This window comes from Fukomys damarensis, unplaced genomic scaffold, assembly GCF_012274545.1.
Source record: "Fukomys damarensis isolate Sample0158 unplaced genomic scaffold, DMR_v1.0_HiC HiC_scaffold_5, whole genome shotgun sequence".
Taxonomy (NCBI): domain Eukaryota; kingdom Metazoa; phylum Chordata; class Mammalia; order Rodentia; family Bathyergidae; genus Fukomys; species Fukomys damarensis.
Genome location: NW_022900917.1, coordinates 81,074,830 through 81,097,896, shown reverse-complemented (window position 1 = coordinate 81,097,896; position 23,067 = coordinate 81,074,830). Strand labels below are relative to the sequence as shown.

The following is a 23,067-nucleotide window of genomic DNA, read 5'->3' as shown; positions in this document are numbered from 1 at the left end:
GCACAGGGCTCAGCACAGCTTCACTGCCACTGCTGTCAGCACAGCCTTGGGTGCTGACTCCCCAGTGCCTGACTCAAGTCATTACCCTTGTTGCCATCAGTGATGCAGTCGTCATTACTGTCACCACTGTCATTGATTTTGTCACCACTGAGCTACAGTGCCTATAACAGAGCCTGGGATGTCATCTTTATCATTGTCACACAGTCATCATTGTCACCTTTGGCTTCGCAGTGCCCGTGACAGCGCCTGACACATCATCAGTGTCACCAGCATTGTCTTCGCAGTTGCTGTGACTCTCTCTCATAGTGACTGACATGTGGTGGGTGCCTAGTAGTTGCCTACTGAATGCATAAAAGAATTAAATGTGTCCATGTGTGCTAGGCCCTGGGGATGCGGGTGAAAGGCACAGCCATGTCCCCCACTCGAGATATGGCAGTCACTCCACCTAAGGGTGGCTGTGGCCCCTCAGGCATCCTGAGCCACTGGCCCTATGCTAGGGGATCTACTTTTCTGACATTTACCCACCTTTTCATAGCCTGGCTCCTTCCCAAGGCCCAGCTCTGCACCTGCTCCCCTCGGCTGGTCCCTTGCTTTGTCATGTGTAGAGAACACCATGTTGGCAAGATGGCCTGAGGACAGGGGTTTGGGTTGGTAGGTCTGGTTTTGAATCTGGTTTTGTAGTCCTGCTGCTACCTGGGTGGCCCTGGCCTCAGTTTGCCTGTTTATAATGTGGATGTGGTCCCCATCCCTCCTACTGGGACTCTGGCATGTGACTAATGTTTGTTATACACTTTGTGGATTTTTAAAATCATTTATCCATTTGTTTAGCAATATTTTTTTGAGATTCTACTGTGCACCTAACAGTGGGGTGCGCACAGTACTGAGGCTGCAGGATGGCCAGGACCTGGCTCCTCTGCTCACTGGCTGTCTGATCACTTCACCTTTCAGGGGTTCTTACCTAGCCAAGGGTGGCCTGGGTAGATGCTAGCGCACCACTTTTTCCCATCAGTGACTCCCCTCATTGCTGGTCTCCCAAGTCCCAGGCCAAGCCCCTTAGATGCTCCTTAGAAGCTTTTTGTAAACACAAGTCCTGCACACCTTAAAAGAGGTTTCTTGTCCCCTCACCTGGGGAGGACAGACCTGGGCTAAGTGACTTCTTTATGATCCATCTGCTGCTTGCCTCCACTCAAGGACCCCACCTCTCCATCAACCAAAGACAGATGCTGCCAGGAGGCTCCAGAAAGAGCCTCAAGCATCCAGCCATTTGGCAAAGTCACCTGCTACGTCCAGGTTGTGGCCCTGGAGATCCAGAAACAAGTCAGAGTCTAGCATTTTGTAGTGTTCCTACTGCCTGAGGGAGCAGTCCCAGCAGGGCAGAGCCAGCCCTCTTCTGTGGACAGTCCAGGAGAGTTGAGAGGCCAGAGGCTGTGGGATCCAGGGAGAGGTGGAGCTGTCCTTTGTGGCTGTAGCTGTGGCTGTGTGGGCTGAGGGCAGATCCCAGAACCTCAGGCACTCTGTTCCCTATGGGAGGCTGAGGAGGACACACCCAAGGCAGGGTGCTGTGGCCAGCCACAAATTTGGCAGGACCATGGCTTTTGGCAAGGACCATGAGGCCCCTTGGGATGTACTCCCTCTAGGCAGCTCCCAGCTGAAGCTGGCCAAGCCCAGGCTCTCCCTTGCAGCAGAGCCAGAGTCTCTGTCTCCCCCTGCCCTCTTCAACAGTCCCTGTTTCCCCAGGACTGGCACTCACCCAGTCTCCAAAGGCATTTGATCCTGGACACCACTGGCCTAAGGGAAGTGGCCTTGACTCAGCCCTTCAGGTCCATCCTACTGAGCCATTGGAACCCACAACTGAGGGACAGGGATTTAACTTGACGATGTTCTTCATGTGGTAGGTCACAGTGGTAGGAGGCCCAGTGCCCCTAGCTGCATGTTTGTTACTGATTTTTTTCTTCCAACATCATGTGAAGCTTATCAGTGCAATTCACTACATTTATAGGTTAAAGGACAAAACTGTTTGAGAATTACCTCCGAGATTCCTATTTACTTGCTTTTTTCTCCTTAGGATTAATGGACACAGTGTGGTTTGATCACTACACATGTGTACATGCATCCGAACTCCATGGTGCCCACTAACCTCAGTGCTCACAGCAAGCCTTGGGGGCTGTGCACTGTTTATGCACTGTCTCGATGGAAGCCCCCGGGCACAGGGTGCTGGGATGGTGCTCCTGACGCCACCCAGATCCGGAGCAGTCAGGCTAAGGCAGGCTGCCTCTCAGCCTGGGTTTTTCCACTCTGCTCTGCAGACGTGGGGACACCTCAGGTTGCTGTTATGTAAGGGAGGCGCAGTCTCAGCATTTGCAGTGCACACATGGGCCAGTTTCACAGCAATTGAGCATGGCCCTGTGTCCCTTGTGTGTCTCAGACAGGTGACATGGCTGAAGGCATCGATTCCGTACCAGTCCAGGAGGTCCTTATTAGTATTACCCTCTTTCTTGCCAACAAGGGATGTGAGGACCGAAATGCCATGTATGGGCATTCCTCTGAGCTTTTCATGAGCATTTGCATTTCCTGTGCACTTATTGTTAATGATTAGGCAGGGTGAGTGGGGCTCCCCGCATCCCTCACTGCTGTCCTGCTGCTTTTCTCCACCAACTCCAACAGCTCTCCAACAACATCGTGGGCACAGATGTGTGTGCCTGCATGTGTTTAACTCTGCATGTACATGGGCATGTGTAGCTGTGCGTGTGCAAGGGCTCTCAACCAGGCACAGCAGGCTTCACTCCGCAGTCACAGCCTCACCCCTCTGCTACCGAGACGTCCCCAAGATCACAGGATCAACCTGGCAGAGATGTGGTTTTCTCGTCCACAAAATGGACATGTATGTCTTCACCCTAACCAACCCCCTGTGATGGAGATGGGGTATGAAAGAGCTTGGGGAACTCTCTGCCTCTGCATCACAGTGTGGGTTCTTAGGATTTTCTTGAATGGCAAGGTAAACAGAGTAGGTGCCAGCAGTCTGTCCCTATTTTCTCTCAGAGCTCAACTCCTCTAATGGTTATCTATCTATCTATCTATCTATCTATCTATCTATCTATCTATCTATCATCTATCTATCCATCTATGTTTCCGTGGCACTGGGGTTGAAATCCAGGACTTTTGCACTGAACTACATCTCTAGTTTCTTTTAAAAATTGATTTTGAGATGGGATCTTGATGAGCTCCTAAGTTGCCCAGGTTGGGCTCAAACTTGTCCTTCCTCCTTCAGCCTCCCAGAGTGCTGGGATCACAGGCATGTGCTATGAGCAGGCACTTATTCCAAGCTGGATGTGCAGCAGGTGCACCCAGGAGATGTTTATTGGTGTCCACAGGAGACCCCTTGGACACCTTTGCTGCATGGCAGCAGGACTCAGCTTCATGCAGTCTCTTGGGACCCCAGGCAGTGTGTGTTAGAGTCTCCTTCTCCCCTAGCTTCTGAGCCCTTGCCATCCTGGGAGAGGGAAATGAAGAAAATGTGATGCGTGAGGAAGCTTTTTTTGGCCCGGTCAGGAGCCCCACTGGCTGGCACTGAGTCCCTCAGTCACTTCCACTGCAAGGAACACTGGCCTGACTGTAGGCACAGAAGCAGGGGCACGTGTGGCTGGTGCTGGTGGTTTCTGCTGGAGGCCACCTCTGTGTGGGAAGCCTGTGATGTCTGCTGCCATCCACTCTGGTGTGTGCCATCCTCGCTGCAGATGTGGAATGAGCTCAGCTGTAGTGGCTACAGCCTTGCCTGATGGCATTCTTGCAGGCCACACAACCTCCTGGTCAGGCTCAGCTCTGCCCTGATCTACACCTGCCTGCAGCAATCTCCAGGTGCTGCCGGATCTGTACCTCTTCACACATCACAGATGCAGCCCTCCTTCCTCTTGCTTTGGCCACGGGCTTCAGGGAGATGTGGGGGCTCTGTTCTTGGTCTCCCCCTGTGGATTCCAGCCCCACCTCCCCTGCTTCTTTTGCTTAGGAACTTGAATCCTGCTCATTTCATTGAAGGGACACGAAGCCTGGTATCAACTCCCCACGGCACACAACTGAGTCCTGTGTGCCTTGAGCTGCTTGGAGAACAGGGACTGAGAGGAGGAGATGCTTCCTGAAGCCAAATTCTGCCCAGGTTGGGGGCAGGCATGGTCTGAGCAGTCTTGGGGCATATGGCCCTGCCTCTCTGGTTGGCTGGGATTTGGATCCCTCAGTCCCTGGCACCCCAGCAGTGGCTCTCCTGACTGCAGGTCTTCTCCAATGGTAATCTCCTGCTTCTGGAGTGAATTAGCCTGAAAAGAGAATAACAAAGGCAAAGCACAAATTTTAAATTTTTTGACGTGCTTTAACTTCTTTAAAACAAAATACATCAATTGTTACTGAGTGGGTATTTAGTCCTGTGGCTTGATTTAAAATCTTATTCTACCATAGATTTTTCAAGCCTCAGCCACATTTTACATAATTTTTCCTATGCACTTTAGGTATTTTTTTTTCACTTTTTTTTTTTTATGGAGTAGTGGTGGAGAGGGACGGAGAGACTGGAAGAAATGGAGAGTTTTTCTGGAAAGGAAAGGAGACCAGCAGGTGGATTCAGGATTTTACTGAGTTCTGAAGCCTATGGAACACATGGGCCCCATGCCTGTAGGGTCCAGGGCTCAAGAACAGAGAGAGATTTAGGATGGGGCCCTGGGTAAGTCTGACCTGGGGGCTTACAGAGGTGCCTTACTTTCCTCAAGGCTTCGGGCATCTCCTCACCCATGCTAGGGAGTGAACACAGCTCGTCTCACCAAGATCGTCCTTTCTGCAGAGCGGATGAGCTCTGGAATGGAAGCTATCTCAGCTCCTTCCTGGCACGGTGCATGCCCTCAATAACCAGGGGTCAGCATCATAGCCATCGGTTGATGGCAGCTTGAGAGGAAACTCACCTTGTGGCGCTTTTGCTCGTCTATGAAGAAGACAGAGACTTTCCCCTGGGATTCCTGCTGTGGGCACGGGCCCCGGAGAAAGACTGGGCAGGTGGGGCCCCTGCCCCAGCACCGTTCTGCAGCTGCCCGAGAGCCCGCCAGAGGGCGCCCTTGCACCTTAGGTCGCGAGGGGGCCCCAGAGCACACAGGCGGGGCTGTTATTGTCCCCGCCGTCCCCTCTCCCTGCTCTTCAGGGCAGCGTTGTCTAGGAATCTCTTCCAATAGCTGGTGTAGAAGTAGGCAACTCCAGCCTCTTCCTGCACCGTGGTCGCGGGCGGCCGTGGTGCTGTCCAGGAAGGGGGTCCTGGTGTCACAGGCTCACAACAGATCCCCCCCTGGGGGGGGCAACTCCTTCGCACCTGACTGGGGTACAGGGGACCTGGGGCACCTGGGGACAGGCACTGGGGGCCGGGTGTGCGCTCTCTAGATAGGGTTCTTTGCCCAAGGGCCGGCCAGGAAAGTAGGAGGGGGGGCAGGGGCCTGTGCTTTGCAAGCTTGCATATTTAAAGAAAATCTACGTCTGTTTGATCCCTTGAGACATAAAATGAAGCCAAAAATGAATTAAATTTCTCTCTGGAAATTAATAATAGTTTTAAAAAGTGTATAATAAAACCGCTCTTTCATTAAATAAAATATGAAATGGAGCCAGAAAATGCAGATGCCTTGGGTGGGAAGGAGGACAGAGCACCACGGCCTGCCCCTGGGGGCAGGAGCACGTGATCCCAGCAGAGCCTCAGTATTTCCCTCTGTGAAATGGGGCCACGGGTGCTGTAGGAAGGGGCCCTCCCAGGCGATGCTGCTCTAGGTTCTGCACCAGGGCACCACGGATCTCAGTTGGGGTGGAGGAAGCCCTTGTCTTGCTGCCCTTTCTTTGTCACCTGTGAGTGGAGCTACCTGCTGGGACACAGGGATGGGGTGGGGCGGGAGGAAAATGAGGGGGGGAAGAAAGGTCTGGTGGATGGGGAGCCCTGGCACTCTGCAAATTCTCTTTCCTTTTCTCAGTGTCTGGGACAGGTATGTGCTGTCATCCTGGGCCATTTAATTAGATGCTACTTAGACCTTATATGATGTCATTTCATATTCCTGGCTTCTCCTTGAAGCTTATGAAACAGGGCTACCTGGGCCCAGAGTTCTGGCTGCGGGGCTGAGGAGCAACTGCTCCTTGAGAGGACCTGGTCATGAGTCCGCTTCTCTCTGCCACTGAAGCGAACACCTCCAACCCAGCTCTCTTGCAGTGAGATGCACGGTTGTGTGAGTTACAACATTGTTACTGATTATTTACAGTCATGCTGTCTATTAGAGGGCATATATGCCTAGCTGAATGTTGAGTTGCAATCAAAACACTGGCTGAAATAAAAATATTCATTGGGAGGCGGACTGAAACATTTGTGTGTAAGGCTGACTCAGAGGCAGGGCCAGAACAGCCTCTTTGCCTTTGAGATCAGGGACATTTTACTCTGTAGTTGGGTTTTTTCTCGTGATACTAAAATAATTGCAGCAGCTCCAACATCACACTCTTGCACCTTTTAAGTCCGGCAGAGAAAGCTTCATTGGTTCAGGGACCCAGTCAGAGCCCACGAGATGCACCATTGACTTCTTGTACTTGCATGGAGGCTAAATCCCATGGATGGCACTCAGTAGGAACTGGGGTCCTGTTGTATTGTAAGAAGGGCGACTTGCTCTGGGGGGGAAGCACCAACTGATGTCTTGTACAGGTGAATGAATTAGGAAAGCTTTATAACATGGTGTGTACTTGGAGGGAATGCTTCATTCATGTTCATCTACACGGAAGGGAACGTTAAGGCTTAGAGAATCTAGGCAGTGTGCCAAGGATCACAGTAATTGGGAGATGTTTCAGGCTTTGATCCTCCTTAGGAGCATCCTTGGGATCCCCCCTGCCTCCCCTGCACTCTGCATGGAGCACACAAAGGATTTTCTTTTGTGCCATTGGCAGATGCCTGGTCTTAATCATGCGGTGTGTTCAGGGGCTGAGCAGAGTTCATGTGCCAGGACAGCATGTTGCAGACTGGAACAGGACCCACCAGGATGTGCCAGGGCCCAAGGGCACCTGTCCTCTCTAGTGAGAAGTTCTCAAAACCACCGAGAGGCATTCTTCAGTTGAAGTTTGCCTCTTTCAGTTTCTACCAGTGCAAAACCTTGCACATCCCTTATAAATACTTCATTCTCTTCCAGCAGCAAATTTCCTGGTGTCCAAATGCTGGTGTGGCCATCTTCTCTGTGCGGGGCAGTCTGTCCCCTATGCAGCTGCAGGTGGAGGGGACAGCTACCACCACCTCTCTCCTGGCCCCAGAGAGGTCCCAGAGCACATGCTGGAAGAGGGAGAGGAAGTCGGGGGTCCCTAAAGTGGCAGTCAGGGCTCAGCTCCCATTGGGGGGACTCTTCAGATTATCCTCCATAGTGTCAAAGCTATGCAAACTGTGACGTGTTGTGTAAGTCTGGACGGGTCACTTACAGCCCGGAGTCCATTGGCCTAGACTGCCAGGGGTCTGAAGGGATTCAGAGACAATCAGGAGTGAGGCTGGTCCCAACTGCCCCTTGCACGGGCTATCTTATTCAGCTCTTTCTGGTGGGAAAACCTGCTAGACACTCCCAGGGTCTCTAAATGAAGGGCTATGCAGGGTGGAGCCAGGCCAGAGGCTCCTGCTACCTGGTGGTGCTCTTGCTCTCAGGAGATTTTGCAAGAGGTGGTGGGGAGTGCAGGGGCCTTGCCTAGGAACACTGTCTCTGCTGGTTCTTAGGCAGGGAGAGACTCAACAGACAGGAGGGTTTTATTATGCTGCTGGTGGTTGGGAGAACCTATTTATTTATTTTGTTTGGTGAGCTGGCTGTGGCAGAGGGATGTAGTTTTTTCTTTGCACAGCCTCTCCCAGGACGGGTCAGAGAGCCCCGCTAAGCACTTCCAAGGCCCCATGACAACCAGGTGAGTGGAAATCCTTTGTACAGTGAGGTGTCCTTCTCAACACCCAGGGCCTCTTCTGTGCTGGTCCCAGCAGCCCACAGAGTAGAGGAACTCAGCACTCTCTCCTGGAGCTCACAGCATACAGCATGGCTAAAGAAAGTGCACAGGGTGGTGGTGGGAAAGCTGGGGTGCCTTGCACAGACCTCTTCTTTCCAGAGGGCTTGAAAGTTCTCTGATGCTTCTCTCACTTTAGAGGGAGCCCTTCCCATACCAAGAGCTCTGGGCTGCTGGAAAATTTATTGATGTGGCAGGTCCTTGAACTTGGTGGCATTTGTCTCCTGTGCTCTCCGATGCACATGCCTCTCCAAGGCACATCGTTGGTGTAATGGACCAGTGACATGTCCCATGGGGTGTGAAGGTGATCAAGCTCTTCCTTTCTGCAGTAGGTCAGAGCAGGAAAAGGGCTGTTACCTTAGATGGGACCTACATTACAGGGGTACTGCCTTCTAGGCCTTGTGAAAGCAACTGTTTCTGATCTTCTTTACTGATGAGGTAGGAGTGGTGCTGGGAGGCAGGGGAGCCTGGCATCTGGTGTTTAGTTTTTGACCCAGAAAATGCTGTGTTGATTTTTTCCAGTAAATATATCCCACCCAGAGCAGTTAGCATTACGGCATATTAAGTTTCTAACATCTACTGCTGTTCCCCAGCATCCATCTGGCTTTTGAATCAGCTCTGCAGGTGAACTGTGTGGAGATGCACTGGGTTCCCACCTGCATGTTTTATATTTACCTGCTTGTTTACCATGGTGGGCTCCAATCTTTCCTGAAGACCTGAGTTTTCATCTGGAGTGCTCCCCCAAGGTGGAACATTTTTTTAGTAATCGTGCAATACAAGTTTGCTGGTGATGAATTCTCCAATTTGTTAAAGTGCCTCTTTTTTTCCTTTGTTCTTGAAGGTTATTTTCTTTGGACACAGAATTCTGAGCTAACAGTGTTTCCTTTTAATTCTTCAAAGATGGCATTCCACTGTTGCCTGGATCCATTGTGCATGCTCAGAGGTCTGTGGTGTTGGGTGTCATCCTTTGTGGGGCCATGTGTTGTCTTTCTGGCTGCTTTCTAGGAAGCCACTCTTTGGCTTTCATCATTTTGACTCCAGGGTGTGTTTTTCTTCTGCTTGGGGTTCAATGAGCTTCTTTAATCTGTACATTTGTCTTTTACCACCAAATTTGGTGACTTTTAAAAATCTATTATTTCTTCCATTTTTTTCCCATCTCATTCTTTCCTTTCTTTCTGGGATACTTTTTGATATTGTTCTTAGGTCCCTGCAATTTTATGTGTTTGTTTCCTCAATCTTTATTCCTCTCTTCCTTGGCTGCAATTGTGTGTCCTATTTCCTTTGTGGAAGGACTTTGGAGTTCCTGAGCTCAGTGCTGACTGAGGTGGTGGGATTGAGGGCCGAAGAGGATGAGGAGGAGGAAGACCCCTGGAGGCAAGTGTGCAACACCATCTCTTTCTTGAGTGTGTGGCCTGGGGCAGATGGGTCATGACACACAGTTGTGCCATGGAAGAGACAGACAGACTGAGCCTTACATGACCAGGCCCAGCACAGGAAGATACTGTGGTGGGCAGAGGAGTCATGCCTGGTAGGCTCCTGCTGTGTCCTGGTCTCAGCAGGTGTGCCCAACACTCTACCAGGAAACACTCATCTCCTGTATCAGTTGGAGAAACCTGGGTTCTGAGAAGTTCTCTGGATCCAAGGTCATGAAGCTGAATCAGTGACCTAAGTGTGTGATTGGGGGTAATAAGTAAAGCCTTTTTGACAGGGCAGGAAGATTAGGATTATCCTCCAAAATCTCAGTTCAAGCATCGTCCCCAATCTGGGATTTTTTTCCAGGCAGTATTAGAACTTGAACCAGTATCTACTGAGTCATGTGTTCTTTTTGCCATATTGTGAGATCCTGCCCTGGCCCTCACATCATCAGGGCCTAGCTGGCTGACCCTGCCAGAAGCTTTACCTTTGCAGTTCCATTGTCCTTGTGTGTGCAAATGGGGCCCAACTTTGCACAGATGTTGAAGAGGAGCAGTGACAGATTTGAAGTTGCACTAGGAGTTTGCAAAGTTCCCCCCCACACGAGGTCTTTAGGGGCTGTGTGTTTCCTCTTTTCTACCCACACAGTGGTGCAAATTTATGCCCTCCTGTGTTAGGGAAATATTTTACCTTTTACGTGTTGTTTAGACGTGGGGGGGCAGCAGTGAATAAAATAAAATCACTTGTTCTCATGGTATTTATGTTGCATTCTCACACTGCCACTACCTCTCTCAGTGCTAAGTCTTGGTTTTAGCCTCATTCTTGGCAGCTAAAATCTCTGGGCTCAAATCCCAAGTCTGAAAAAGTCATTACCCTACTATTAAGTCACTAACTCCGTTTTCCTGTCAGCAGCATCAGGATGATCACACTTATTTTATAGGGTCATTAGGCCCTTAGCCCGAGCGTTGCATATGTTAGAGGAGCCAGCATAGAGCCTGACACACAGCAGTTATTCTTTGAATATTCTCTCTTCATGTGGATCCATGGTGGGCATATTCCATTTTCTCCCTTGGGTTTTGTGCTTTTGCAGTTTTTTTAGGTGTAAATAGGCTGTTTTCTTTTTCAAACTGTGTGTGGCTCTAACAGCACTGAAATGCTCCCGATGTCAAAGCCCAAGACACATTTCTTGGTTGAGTCTTGTCTCCCTCGCAGGTTACCCTACAGGCTCAGCAGCCCTTATCCGAAATTTTGGCAACAGATGTGTTTAGGATTTTGGTGCCCCCACCAGCTTTTGTCATATTTGCAAATACATAACAATATCCTTCAGGGTTGGGACCCAGGTCTAAACACGGAATTCATTTGTGTTTCATGTCCACCTTGTACGCTTTGCCTCAAGGCCATTTTATACGATGTTTGAAGTAACCTGGCATAGGAAAAAAAAAAAAGTTTCACGTTGTGAGATTTTCTGCTTGTGGCTCCTGTTAGCACTCAAAAAGTTTGTGATGTTGGAGCCTTTTGGGTTTCAGATTAGGAATGCTCAACCTGCCCTTACCATATGACTTTAAAGAACCCCAACAAGACCCTGGCTCTCTTTGATTCTTCTGTCAGCCCATGGGACACAGGGGTCCCCCAACCTCCCCACCACAGTGCCCCCGTTGCCCCCTGTACACCATGGCCCCCAGGACCGCCCTGATGGCTGTCGCTGTTCTTGTCGTCCTCTGCAGGTTATGGGCACGCAGCCCCGGGAACCGACGCAGGCAAGGCCTTCTGCATGTTCTACGCCGTGCTAGGCATCCCGCTGACGCTGGTCATGTTCCAGAGCCTGGGCGAGCGGATGAACACCTTCGTCCGGTACCTGCTTAAGCGCATCAAGAAGTGCTGCGGCATGCGCAACACCGAGGTGTCCATGGAGAACATGGTGACGGTCGGCTTCTTCTCCTGCATGGGCACGCTGTGCATCGGGGCGGCCGCCTTCTCCCAGTGTGAGGAGTGGAGCTTCTTCCACGCCTACTACTACTGCTTCATTACGCTGACCACCATAGGCTTCGGAGACTACGTGGCGCTGCAGAGCAAAGGGGCCCTGCAGAGGAAGCCCTTCTACGTGGCCTTCAGCTTCATGTACATCCTGGTGGGGCTGACGGTCATCGGGGCCTTCCTCAACCTGGTGGTCCTCCGGTTCCTGACCATGAACAGCGACGAGGAGCGGGAAGCCGAGGAGGCGGCAGCCCTCCCAGGCAACCCGAGCAGCGTGGTGGCCCACATCTCCGGGGAGGTGCGGCAGGTGCAGGTGCGCCCGAGGTCCCGGGGCGGCGAGGGCGGCGACCTGCAGTCCGTGTGCTCCTGCGCCTGCTACCGCTCGCAGCCGCAGAACTTCGGCGCCACGCTTGCCCCGCAGCCGCTGCACTCCATCTCCTGCAGGGTGGAGGAGATCTCGCCAAGCACACTGAAGAACAGCCTCTTCCCGTCCCCCATCAGCTCCGTCTCGCCTGGCCTGCACAGCTTCGGCGACAACCACAGGCTGATGCGGCGCCGGAAGTCCGTCTAAGTGTGGGGAGGGAGTAGAAACGGAAGAGTCATTTGTCATGTGGCTGTAAGTTCCATTGGCCCAACTCGACTTCCCTTCTTTCTTTCTTTCTTTTTATTATTATTATCTTTTTTTATTTTTACAGTCATCAACATTACTATCCTCTGCCCTCTCTCGGTTTCATTTCTTCTTTCCCCACCTTCCCAGCCAGGCAGAGCAGCCCGAGGGGAAACTAGAGGCCCATGCTCTGAAACTGAGCGTGCAGCGTGGATTTCTTCCGTCCTCCCCAGCAAAGGATGCCTTACATTTCCCCTGCCCCTCCCCTCTCTCTGGGGTGGCTTTCCTAGCACAGGTGTGAGACCAGACCACCGAGAGAGAGAGCTGAGAGGATGCCCGCCCCGAAGCTGCTCCGCTGTCCCCGGCGGAGTGTCCCACCTAACTCCTTCTCTTTTCCTCCCCGAGGACTGGGTGGCCGTGTGTTCACGTGTGTAGTGTGAGTGTGTGTGCTTCTGTGTGCGGGTGTCTCATGTGACAGGATGAAGGTATCAGGAGTTCATTTTCCTTCCCCCTCACATGAGCTTTTGTTAATAGCCTGCTTTTGGCTACTTGCAGACAAGGTGGGACAACCCATGAGGGTTTTAAGGTACCATCTTGCCAAATTAAGTAAGTTCCACAGGCAGGGTTTACAACGCAGCTTTAAAGCATTAGGTTCTAGATTATGTTAACATTTTCCCAGTGGGTGAGTAAGTAAGAAAACATTGATGACCATAGCTTGCCAGTTTAAAAGATTTAAAAAGCATGCACTTTGTAAAACTGGTACGCTTCATCGACACAAGAAAGCAAACTGGAGCAATGGAACAGTCAAAAGCCACTAATATTAATTTATTGAAGACATTTTAAATTTTGATAATCTCCAGTTCCAACAATTTGCCATACAGCTGGAAATGCCAGGGGAAACTGGACAGTTGTTGGAACCGCAGAGTATCTATTTTATTATTTCCTTCTTACCGATGATGACGATGACAATGACGATGACGATGACGACGGTGATGACGACGACGACTTTTGTGTAGCATCTACCCTGTGAATAAGAGTTATAGTTTTGGAATGCTTGGATGAGAATGGGCATTAGTTTGTGGGCGTGGTTTCCTAATAAGTGACAGGGCATTCCTTGTTTAAAAAAAGATATATATCTATATATATTTATATCTATTCTATATCTATAGATAGATATAGATATATATAGATATATATGTATATATTTCAAGAAAGATTGTCTCTAATTGCATTTGACTTGTAAATAGGGGAAAGTTCATGTTGGTCTCAGGAAGAGTTTAGAGGCTGTATCTTGGCCTACTGGGAACTTGTCAATCTCAGGGGATGCTTTTGTCTAGATAGAGGAGAAATTCCTCCCCACCCTCAATAGGGGTGACCCCAAAGGGAAGAGTTGCTCATCTCTTAGGGGACAGTTTAGGCGAAAGAATATGGCACATTGTAGGCCCTTGCAATGGCAGGAATAAGGGACAGTTTGACCTCCGCATTCACTGAGGGGACTTTAATTTCTCTCATCATCATCCCTGCCATTTCTAAAAGTCACCCATTCACTCATCCCCAACTCCCCTTTTGTACATCGGAAGTTCCTGCTCCTGGACCGGATGGGCTTTGGCTGCACTACGCAGAAAGAGCACGTTTACTGGCCTCCGGGATTTCCTAAAGGAGACAACACCCAAATGCCACCAGTCCCAAGTATGTGGGCCATTGGGCTGAAACCAGGAGCATTCAAGACTCCTCTGGAAAGGCTATGCATGCACTTTAATGCTACACCCTGTGTTGAAATGTCCCCTTCGTCTAGGACACAGGACCTTCGGAAAGAGTCTGTGAACCTTAGACTCTCTTGGCCAAAGTTGACAGTGATCAGCCTTCAAGGTCTTTATGAGTTCACTCGTTTTCCAGATCTCGTTTTATGGAGCGCCCTACCTAGGGCTCTGAAGTGTGTCCAGAGGATAGAAATGGTTGCTCTTGTTGAATTGTTTCCTCTCTGAAGAGAGTGTTGGCTGTAGGAGGTCATACATAGGTGTAAAAATATGAATGCATATTTGCAGAGTACTTTATGCTTTGGAGGAAGCTGCCTGGAATACGTGTAGGAGTTCTCTGGAAAACCTTTGTAAGATTTGCTCTCAAATGGGGGGTGTGTGTGATAATCTTTGATCTGCACATGGCACTGAGAGGATGAAGGATTTGCTCCATATTACAGAGCTGATCTCTGACAGAACTGAGACCATAGTCTCAGTCCCAATCCCATAAAGGTCCAAAATGCTGACTCCTCCACACCAAGGGGTCCCAACTTAGCCCTTTTATGAGGGATTCTGCTTCTGTGCCTCCACAGGGGTGCATGCTAGGCCCTTGGAGTCAGTCAGAGGGACACTGCTCTACCCTCCCTCCAGAACTGGTTTCCTACTGAAATATCTGCGCAAGGTGGTCATGCAGTGACCATTCTGCTTGAATGCTTCACATGGCAGGGAGCATCTCTCTTCCCAGGGAAACATAGAAAACATTCTCTATGTTTTCACAGAATTGACTCCCTTCTTTGCAGCAAAATGGTATGAACACTTTCTTTCTCCTCCGGTGATGACAATTTGAGTAGTGGAGAATTGGAACAACTTACACCTTGTCTTGATTCTGTGCCCCTGTGGTGTCTTCTGCTGCCTGCTCAGCCCTCTGAAGGGTGAACACCAAATCTTCTTTTCCAAGGATAGATTTGTAGTGTGTAGGACATGGTTTCCTTCCCCAGGGAGTGGATCTTTTTCTCATATGGTCTTTCTGTTCCCCTTGGTGGGACCTTGCCAAGGAGGACCTGGAAACATCCAGCAAATGTTCTTGGGGTGGGGGCAGAGGCAGTCAAGATCTCCAGGGATAATGGCCGTTGATGTGACAGGAGGGGGACATCTCTGCTGGCACCACCATAGTCAGTGGTTGAATCAGGAAGCCTCCAAGCCAGCAAAGCTTAGACTGCATTATCCTGTTGGTCTCCTTTTTCTTTAGGGGAGGAGACCAAGTTCAGAGAGGTGAACACTGTATGAAGTCAAGTGGCCAGAATCTGGGTCTTCACCCTTGTTACACTTTCTACTGTTGTCCTGGCTGCTTTTGTCGTTGCTCTTGTGTACAGCCTTCCAAAGATGCCTTGTTGCTGGACTTTTTCATGTTTCTGGTCTCTCTTCCTCCCTTGTGAACTTGGTACTTTCCTCCTACCCGGTGAACTCTGTACTCTTCCTCCAGTTAACCACACCCATCCAGCCAGGGTGATGAAAGCACATGGGTTGTGTGACTGACTGGGCTTCAGCTTCTGTCAGGACCTGCTCAGGCAGAGTCGCGTTCTATCAGAAACACAGGAGGTTGCCTCATCTTCCAGAAGTCACCATGCCTTGTATATACTTAATGAGATTTCTGACTCTCACTTGAACTCTTTTCCACTAAGAGATCTCCATCTTTACTCCATCAAAGACAGGAAGAAGGTGGGCAGCAGTATTGCTTATCCTGGAGCCCTGGGCTCATTGCTTTATAGAGAGCATCCCGTTTCAATCCTCAACAGCACCATACCAGGCAGAAGGTGCTGTGTTGACCGTCAGCCTGTTAGATTCTTTACAGAGGTGTGTACCAACCTCTCTGAGTTCTGAGATTCCTGGTTAGTCCCAGAGCTGGGAGCAGCTCTGTTCTTTCCACTTACACCACTCTATCATGAAACAAAGGCAGCAGCCTCTAAGCCCAGCAACCTCCCTGAGCTCTAAATTTGATCACTGTCTTCACAGGACTGTTTTGTTCCCAGTGTGCCCTGCTGGTTGAAAGGGTGGCCTGTGCTTAGGCATGAGCACAGAAGAGCATTTGCTACCCAAGAGGCCCCTGGATCCCTTATCCTTCCAGGGGAGGAAGTAAATGGATACAGATTGCTACCTAGAAGAGCCTCCTGGGAACACTTGTTAGAAGCCTACTCTGACGAGGGGGAGCAGGATTCATCTCAGCTCACCAGTTTGTTGTCTGTGCACAGGGACTTGATGGAAAACATCTGGAGAGTAACTAAGAAACAACAGATAACCTCAGCAGGTCATTTTTCTCTGCTTCCTCCAGATCTGAATGCCCACGGGGTCCTGTGTCCCCTTGGACACAAGCATTTGCAGCTAGACAGTGGAGAGAACAGAGTTAGAGAACTCCACTGCCTGTGTGCATTGATTGGAAGAGGAAGATGAGAGGTGAAAGTGATCACTAATCTCTGAGGCTTCCAGCCTCTTTTCTCTTGTATTCTTTTTATGATAAACCCTAACTGCATTGCCCAGGAAGGGCATCCACAGAAGCTTAAGATCTGAGATGGATGTTGGAACGTGTCCTCCAATCAGCATCACAGTCACTGTCATCTGTGAGTGTGGCTTAATTCTTAAAGCGGTGTGACTTGGGGCTCACACTTGTGAAATGTTTTTTTCTGCAGAGTCATGGTCTTCGTGGGATCCCAGAAGCATCCCAGGCAAGGAAAGAGTGGCAGCACATTGTGTCTTGCCTCACCGGGCTCCTGGAAGTCATTTCACTCCCAGAGCCTTGGTAGCTTTCTCCTTCACACAGTGGGACAGCATAGGTGGGAACTAAAGAACTTGACCCACAAAGACATTTGGCCTGGATATTCCGATCGCTGGGCATATTTGAAAGTTGAGCCCCCAAGAGGAAAGCCAAAAAAATGTCATTTGGCAGGAGACTGGGAGCTGGGAAGATGAAGAGACACAAACAATGGCAGAAAGCAATGGTCACCACATGAGCCGAGGCCCAGTGCTCTCTGGATTCTCCAGAGTGCTGAGCATTAGTCCATTTTATGTGGTTCTTTCGTAACCACACCTCGATAGAGGTTGCTGCTCCAGGAAAACAAAAATCTCTGACCATGATCCCCCTACCAACTTTGTTTTGAAAATCTCAGAGTTGCAGAGAAGTTGAAGGAATGGCACGATGAGCCTCTCCTTTATTCCCAGACCCACGGCCTCAACACTTTGTTCCACTCTTCCCTTCCCCCTCAACCCTCACTCAGAGACATTTGGAGGATAAAGTATCGTATTTACAATTTTTAGGTGGTTCAGCCAAAGAAAAAACTGTATATCTCTCATGAACAAGCTCATTCTCCTACATAGTGCCATTGTCACACCTAAGAAATTTAGTAGCATATATTATCTAATATAATCTGTACGTAAAGATTCCCCCAAGTGGCCCCAAAATATCCTGCAGAGCTTTTTGTGAATCTAAGATGCCATCCAAGAACATGTCCCAGACCTGCTTGTCTTGTTGTCCCAGACCCCCCCAATTGAGGGCATCTCCCTCACTGTTTTTGTCTTTTGATGTTGATATTTTTGAAGAGTCCAGGCCCATAGTCTTGTAGAATGCCCTGCTTTTGTCTGCTTGTTCCCTCAGGTTGAGGACCTGTTGGCAAGAAAATACTATAGTTGCTGTTGTGTAGCTATGATTTATGCACTTATGTCTGTCTCTCTGGGGACCTCTGTGGTTACTGCTTTCATTGTGAATAAATAAGTCATATTAAATGTTGTTTTCCTCTGTTAGGGGAACTAACTACAGCTTCGAGAGAGGCGTCCATGGATGCTGGGTCTCACAGCCGAAGCCTGAGCAGGCTTCAGATTTCTGGCCTCTCCCAGAGACCTCTTCTGTGCGGGGCGAGCATCAGCACACTGCCCCCAAACACGTGTGGGGATGGTCCAGCTACATGTAGACAGGAAGCACAGACTGATTTTTGTGAGGGTCCCTGCAAGCCATTCGGGCTGTCTTTGCCCCTACCAGCTCCAAGAATGGCAGTGCCTACCACACCCTTCTCATTCATTATCCCCAAGATATGGTCTAGGATGATGCCACTGCCCCTGGCCATTAAGGGTTGCTGTTGTGATCTGTCTTTGGGATGTTTGCCTTGGCAAGTGCTAGGGCAGAGCATTCTAGGATGGCCTCATGAAACATACCAGCTGTGGCCATCACCTTTCCTCTTGGTCAGGGAACTGGGCCCATACAGATTCCTCTGCCACTCAGCAGTGCACAAGTGGAGACAAGCATCTTGCTGCTCCTTTCAGTCTCTCCTGACACTTTAGCCCCTGGTAAATTAGCCATGTACCCCTCTTGACTCCCCCAGTTCTTGTTTGTATCCTAGATTGACAATTACATGCTGTGAAGCAAACCTCCCAGGTCCCCAAGCTTAGGAGCAGTGAGTGTTGGGCCAAACAGATGGGGGTGTATGACCATGGGCAGGAAAGAGACAACTAGATTTCCTGCATCTACATTGCTATCACAGAGGCATGCTCACAACTGCCTGAGTGGAGAGAGGTAGTTCAGTACAAGTCTCCAGAAACCACTCTGAAAAACCTGTCACTAGGTGTTTGTGTGCATGTGCCTGGAGGCCATGTATGAAATAGGGCCAGGTGTTGTCCACAGCTAGGCACTTCCTGTAAAGTGGTAGCCAATACATCTTCACCCTATAGAAGCATGCTTGGGACACTGTGCCTTGCAGGAGGCGGGCCTGTGGTGGGAATGTCATGAGGGAACTGGGCTGAGTCAGAGCCATTTTCTTCTGGCAGTACACTTGGTGGAGGCCAAGCAGTTGTGGGGACATGCTGAGTGAGTGACACAGGTCCCACCTCTCAGTAGCCCTGCACTACCCCTTTTCATTCCGCTACCTCTGGCGAGGCAGGAGCACATGGCTCTTGTCCCCTCATGGAACAGCAAATACGTAGAGGGAGCCAGCCGAGCCTTGACATCATATACACCTGGCACCTCCCTCTGCCATTCACGGTGGTTGGTGGTCTTGCTCCTCTAGGCTTTGGTTTCCCTGCCTTTGATTTGGAGGTTATAAATACACCCTGTGCTCAGGGTGCCTGGGAGAAATAGCTATGGTGGTGTCTCCTGGGCACCTGCTCTGTGCCAGACACTGTGCCAGTGCTCCCTTTGTTTCCCAGGGAAGCATGTCCTCTCTACCCTCAAGGGTCACTCAGCCCAGCTCACCTTTGCTTTGCTGGGGCCTGTACCACCCAGGGACTTGCAGACCCCCACACGCTACAGCGTTGCACAAATGAAGCCGTCACCACCCCCTGCACATGTGGTCTACTTGCTGGGGCTGAGGGTGGCAAGGGCGCTCCACTTGGGAAATGGGCTGGTGAATCCCAGGAATGTGGCAAAGCTGTATCTCCAAGCCAAGTGTCCCGGCTGTGAGCACACGAGCACACGGTGAGGGGAGAAGGGAGGGCTCCTGGGGGCTGGGTCTTTCCCTTTACCACGAGAGGAGATCATAAGGGTATGGCTCTGGAGGGAGAGGGGTGGTAAGTCAAGTTGGGGAAGGGTTCATGCTGGGGAGAGGGATTCTGATGGGGAGGTGTTGGAGAGGAGAAACTTCCAGGACAGCTAGTAGAGTGTTTACTGAATCTGCTAGTTCCTCCTCTTGGTTCAAAAGCCCAGCACTGTGCTAAGTACCATGGATAAAACTGAGGTATGAGCCATGTTCAGACTAGGCATTTGATCACTATTATTAACCATGCAGACCTTTGTCCTCAGGCGTCTCTTCTCCATACCATCGGACCCCAGAGGGCACACGGAGGCTGACGGTAGTGAGTTCTCTGGCACGACGGGCAGGCTGGCAGGCCATCTGGAAGCCTGCCAAGGCCTCTGCACAGGACGAAGGGCTTCACTGGACCCCTCCAGCCTACATGTGTGAACCTGGGCAGTTCACCCTTCCTGGGAGGTAGATCTGAGGACGACAGAGAGGACGGTGATGCTCAAACCTGTGATCCGGGTGAACATGCCCATCTGTGAAGGAAGGACTTGGAGGGGTGGGATTGCTGCAGAAGGATGGGGCGCAATCCATCTTGCAGATATTGGTGTGAACAACCTTCTGGGACACAGGGCTGGGAATCTGCCTGCAGTGTCCGCCCAGATTTGTACGAAAGGAAGTGTGGGACAAATAGAGGTCAGTGGGAATCTGGGTGCGGCTGGCCTTCTGTCACCCTTGACATGGTGACAATTATTACAGGGCAAAGACCCTCCCAAGAGGGTCTTACATCATGCATGGAACCAGAACATGTCTCAATGATTGTTTCATTTTCTTGAGCTAAATCTTAAAAGTTGGGTAGAGAAACAAAAATCTAATGAAAATAAAAATGTGATTAGTGGGAACCCAATGAAGCAGAGGAGAGGAAATTGGAGATAGAGGACAGGAAGAAGTGTTCAAGGGGCAAGGAGTCTTATTTGAGAAGTTTTTAGTCTTTATAGTTTCCTGTATACCTTTCGGCTCTTCACTCTGGACTTGAGATTCTAGCTGGGTTGCTTGGAGACCTTGATCATCCAGAGTGTGGCTGATTTTCAGGAGGTTTTGTACACTTCAGCCATAAGCCTTGACCTCTCAAAGTCTGGCAGTGGGTGATGGGGACGCTGAGCCTCTGCTCTGGCTTCCCTTCCTTCTTCATATATAATCAGGTTGTGTGGCCATGACAAGTCACTTCTTGCCCTCTTCTGCAAAAGATGGTTGACCAGGTGAGAAACAGACCTCTACCAGACAGGTACTGTAGATAAATGAAATCAGTGTGAGACTCTTGGTTGGCATTTTGGTGGGAAGGGGTGGAGGGGTGACAAGGCTGACTCCTCCCAGCATGGGCTGGGCTCTTAGGTTGGGGCTAATTTGTCTCCTGCAAGGAGCTCCATTTCCCAGGTGAAGTTTTCTGACACACTTCTCTCACTGAGAAGTCATGTTTCTGCCCTGCCCCTTGAACTCTTCTTTTGATGGGTGCCCCCCATCAATTGGGCTCCAGTAATCAGCATTAGCCAGGTGCTTGGACAATGGGGTGGGGGTGAACATGGGTGGGGGTATTTGCCGGTGAGCCAGAGCCCACCTTCCCATGAGGTAAATCCTTACCTTCCTTCACCTAAAGAGGATGAGTAGTGAGCTGTAGTGGTGGGGCCTGGAGGCTCCACAGCACCCCTTTCTTTGTGCAGCAGTGGCTGGTGCATGCAATGGTCCCACAGTTCCTTGCAGTGCAGGTGGAGCACCTGTGGGTCAGCCACAGCGAGGCCACCGTGGAGTTAGATGGTCATTAGATCATGTACTTCTGAGGTCTTACATCATGCATGGAACCAGAACATGTCTCAATGATTGTTTCATTTTCTTGAGCTAAATCTTAAAAGTTGGGTAGAGAAACAAAAATCTAATGAAAATAAAAATGTGATTAGTGGGAACCCAATGAAGCAGAACCCACAATTAGCAAGATTTCTCTATAATTTGATGGCTCCTCAGAGAAGCACATACTCCTAAAAAGGGCTAATTATATATTTGCTTATTCAGTCCACAAATAGCATTGTGACAGCTGGTTTTTGGCTGGGAAGGCCCTTACAAGGTCATCTGAGCCCACTCCTGACTTATCAGAAATCTCCACCAAATAGACTCTGCATTGAACTAGGTGACACTAGGGACATCACCAGCAAGATTTAAGTAGGGGAACAGATCAAGCCCAGCTGGGAGATGTGAAGATATCTTGTTATGTCCAAAACACTGATGAGAAGATTTGCAATTAAAAACACATAGGGAAAAAGGGACAAAGACACCAAAGATGATAGGCAGAATTTAAACTACCAAGTTGATTAACTAGGAGAAAGAGTTTCTAGTCTATTCCTATAGGCCAACAAATTGCTGATAATCTCTCTTAGATATACAATTTAAACTTCAGCTAAATGTTCATCCTGTACTTTGGGAAATCAAAAAGCAAGAAAGAAAATCATTTATGACCCCAGGCATAGAAATTAAACTTGAATTGCTGTCAAACTTATACCCATTAAAATGACTGGCCTATACTCACAAAGGGGGTTATTCTAGGGGGTTGGGCGCATGGGAGTGTGGACCTTCACATAATCATTTGGGGTGCATTTGTGTGTGTGTGTGTGTGTGTGTGTGTGTGTGTGTATGCATTCTTTGGATATCTCTGAGTCTCTGTATTTGTGTGTTGTGTTTTGTAGTTTTTTAAAAATTGCTGGACATCAGTGTGCAGTGCGGTGAGAGGACTGGGGATTGGTTCGGATGGTGAAGCTGCTGGAGGCCTGCCCAAACACAGCTTGGTGGTGGCAGTGGTGAGGCATGGGTGGACTCCAGGACAGTTTTGCAAGAAATGGGATCCGGTTACCCTAGGGACCAGTGTGACCATCCTATGGTTTGTCCCAAGCCTCTTTCCAGGTGGTGGGAAAGTGGCTTTAGATGCTCAGTTCAACTGAGGTGGAAGTCTCAGGCCTTGGTGGGACTCTGCACCAGACTTGATAAAAACAACCATTCCAGTGTGACTACAGCGAAGCAGATTCAAAGAGGCCTTTGCTGCCCTGTATGTTCCTGTGTGTGTCCTCTCTGCCTTGGTCTGAGCAGAGACGGTGTCTTCACAAATGGCCTTAGATTGCCATTCTGAAGCTTAACAGAATGCAACCACCATCAAGTGAATATCAGGTATATTTATTATTGTAGCTTTCCTGAACAATGAGAAAACAAAATCCTGTGTCACCAAATGTTTACTTATCTTTGTAGACATCCAGCTTATGTAAAATACATACCTTGTGCAAGGGATCGCACTTTCCTTTTGTAATGAATGCTTTAAACAACTCCGTATACATTTTATGGTGACTTTACAGGAGGAATCATTTACTGCAGTGTTGTAAAATGTACTTTTACATTTTCTCTTTGTCCATTAAAATCTGTATGGCACATTTGCGACTGTCTTGGTCTTCACTCAGAGGAGGGTTGTATTGGGGCTGCTTTAACCCAGCCTCTCCTAGACAGCAGTTGGGCCACAGTCCAAGAGCAGAGCCCAAGGCAGCAGCCCTGTGGCCCATCAGGCTGGCTGTGTGTCTTCCCCATGGCATAACCCTGTTTAGACACCTTTTTTTCCTGGAAAAGGAAGAGATTTTTCTGAAAACACGAAAACCCTCTTCTGGAACATTGCCTCATTACTGTGTGATTTGGGGCAGCTGGATGCAGAGGTAGGACCTAGAGGGTAGACAAGCATCCTTTCAGGGGAGAGGAGGAGAGGAAACCAAATCAAAAGAGCATTTGACCTTAGCTGAACTGGGGC

At 49.7% G+C, this 23,067-nt stretch overlaps 1 protein-coding gene across 3 annotated transcripts in view; it reads left to right on the top strand.

Moving 5' to 3' along the window:
• Kcnk9 (potassium two pore domain channel subfamily K member 9) overlaps positions 1-22,695 on the top strand; it is a 67,771-nt gene extending 45,076 nt beyond the window's left edge. The window contains exons 2-4 of one of the 3 annotated variants that reach the window (XR_781290.1): positions 11,151-12,016; positions 19,523-20,018; positions 21,075-22,695. Coding sequence is in view for 2 of the 3 variants with exons in the window: in XM_033760862.1 (XP_033616753.1) it covers positions 11,151-11,971 (821 nt within the window). In the remaining variant the exon portion in view is untranslated. Of the gene's footprint in view, positions 1-11,150; positions 12,017-19,522 lie in introns of all 3 variants that reach the window. The other 2 variants (XM_033760862.1, XM_010629620.1) reach the window with 2 other exon arrangements.
• The last annotated feature ends 372 nt before the right edge of the window (positions 22,696-23,067 follow it).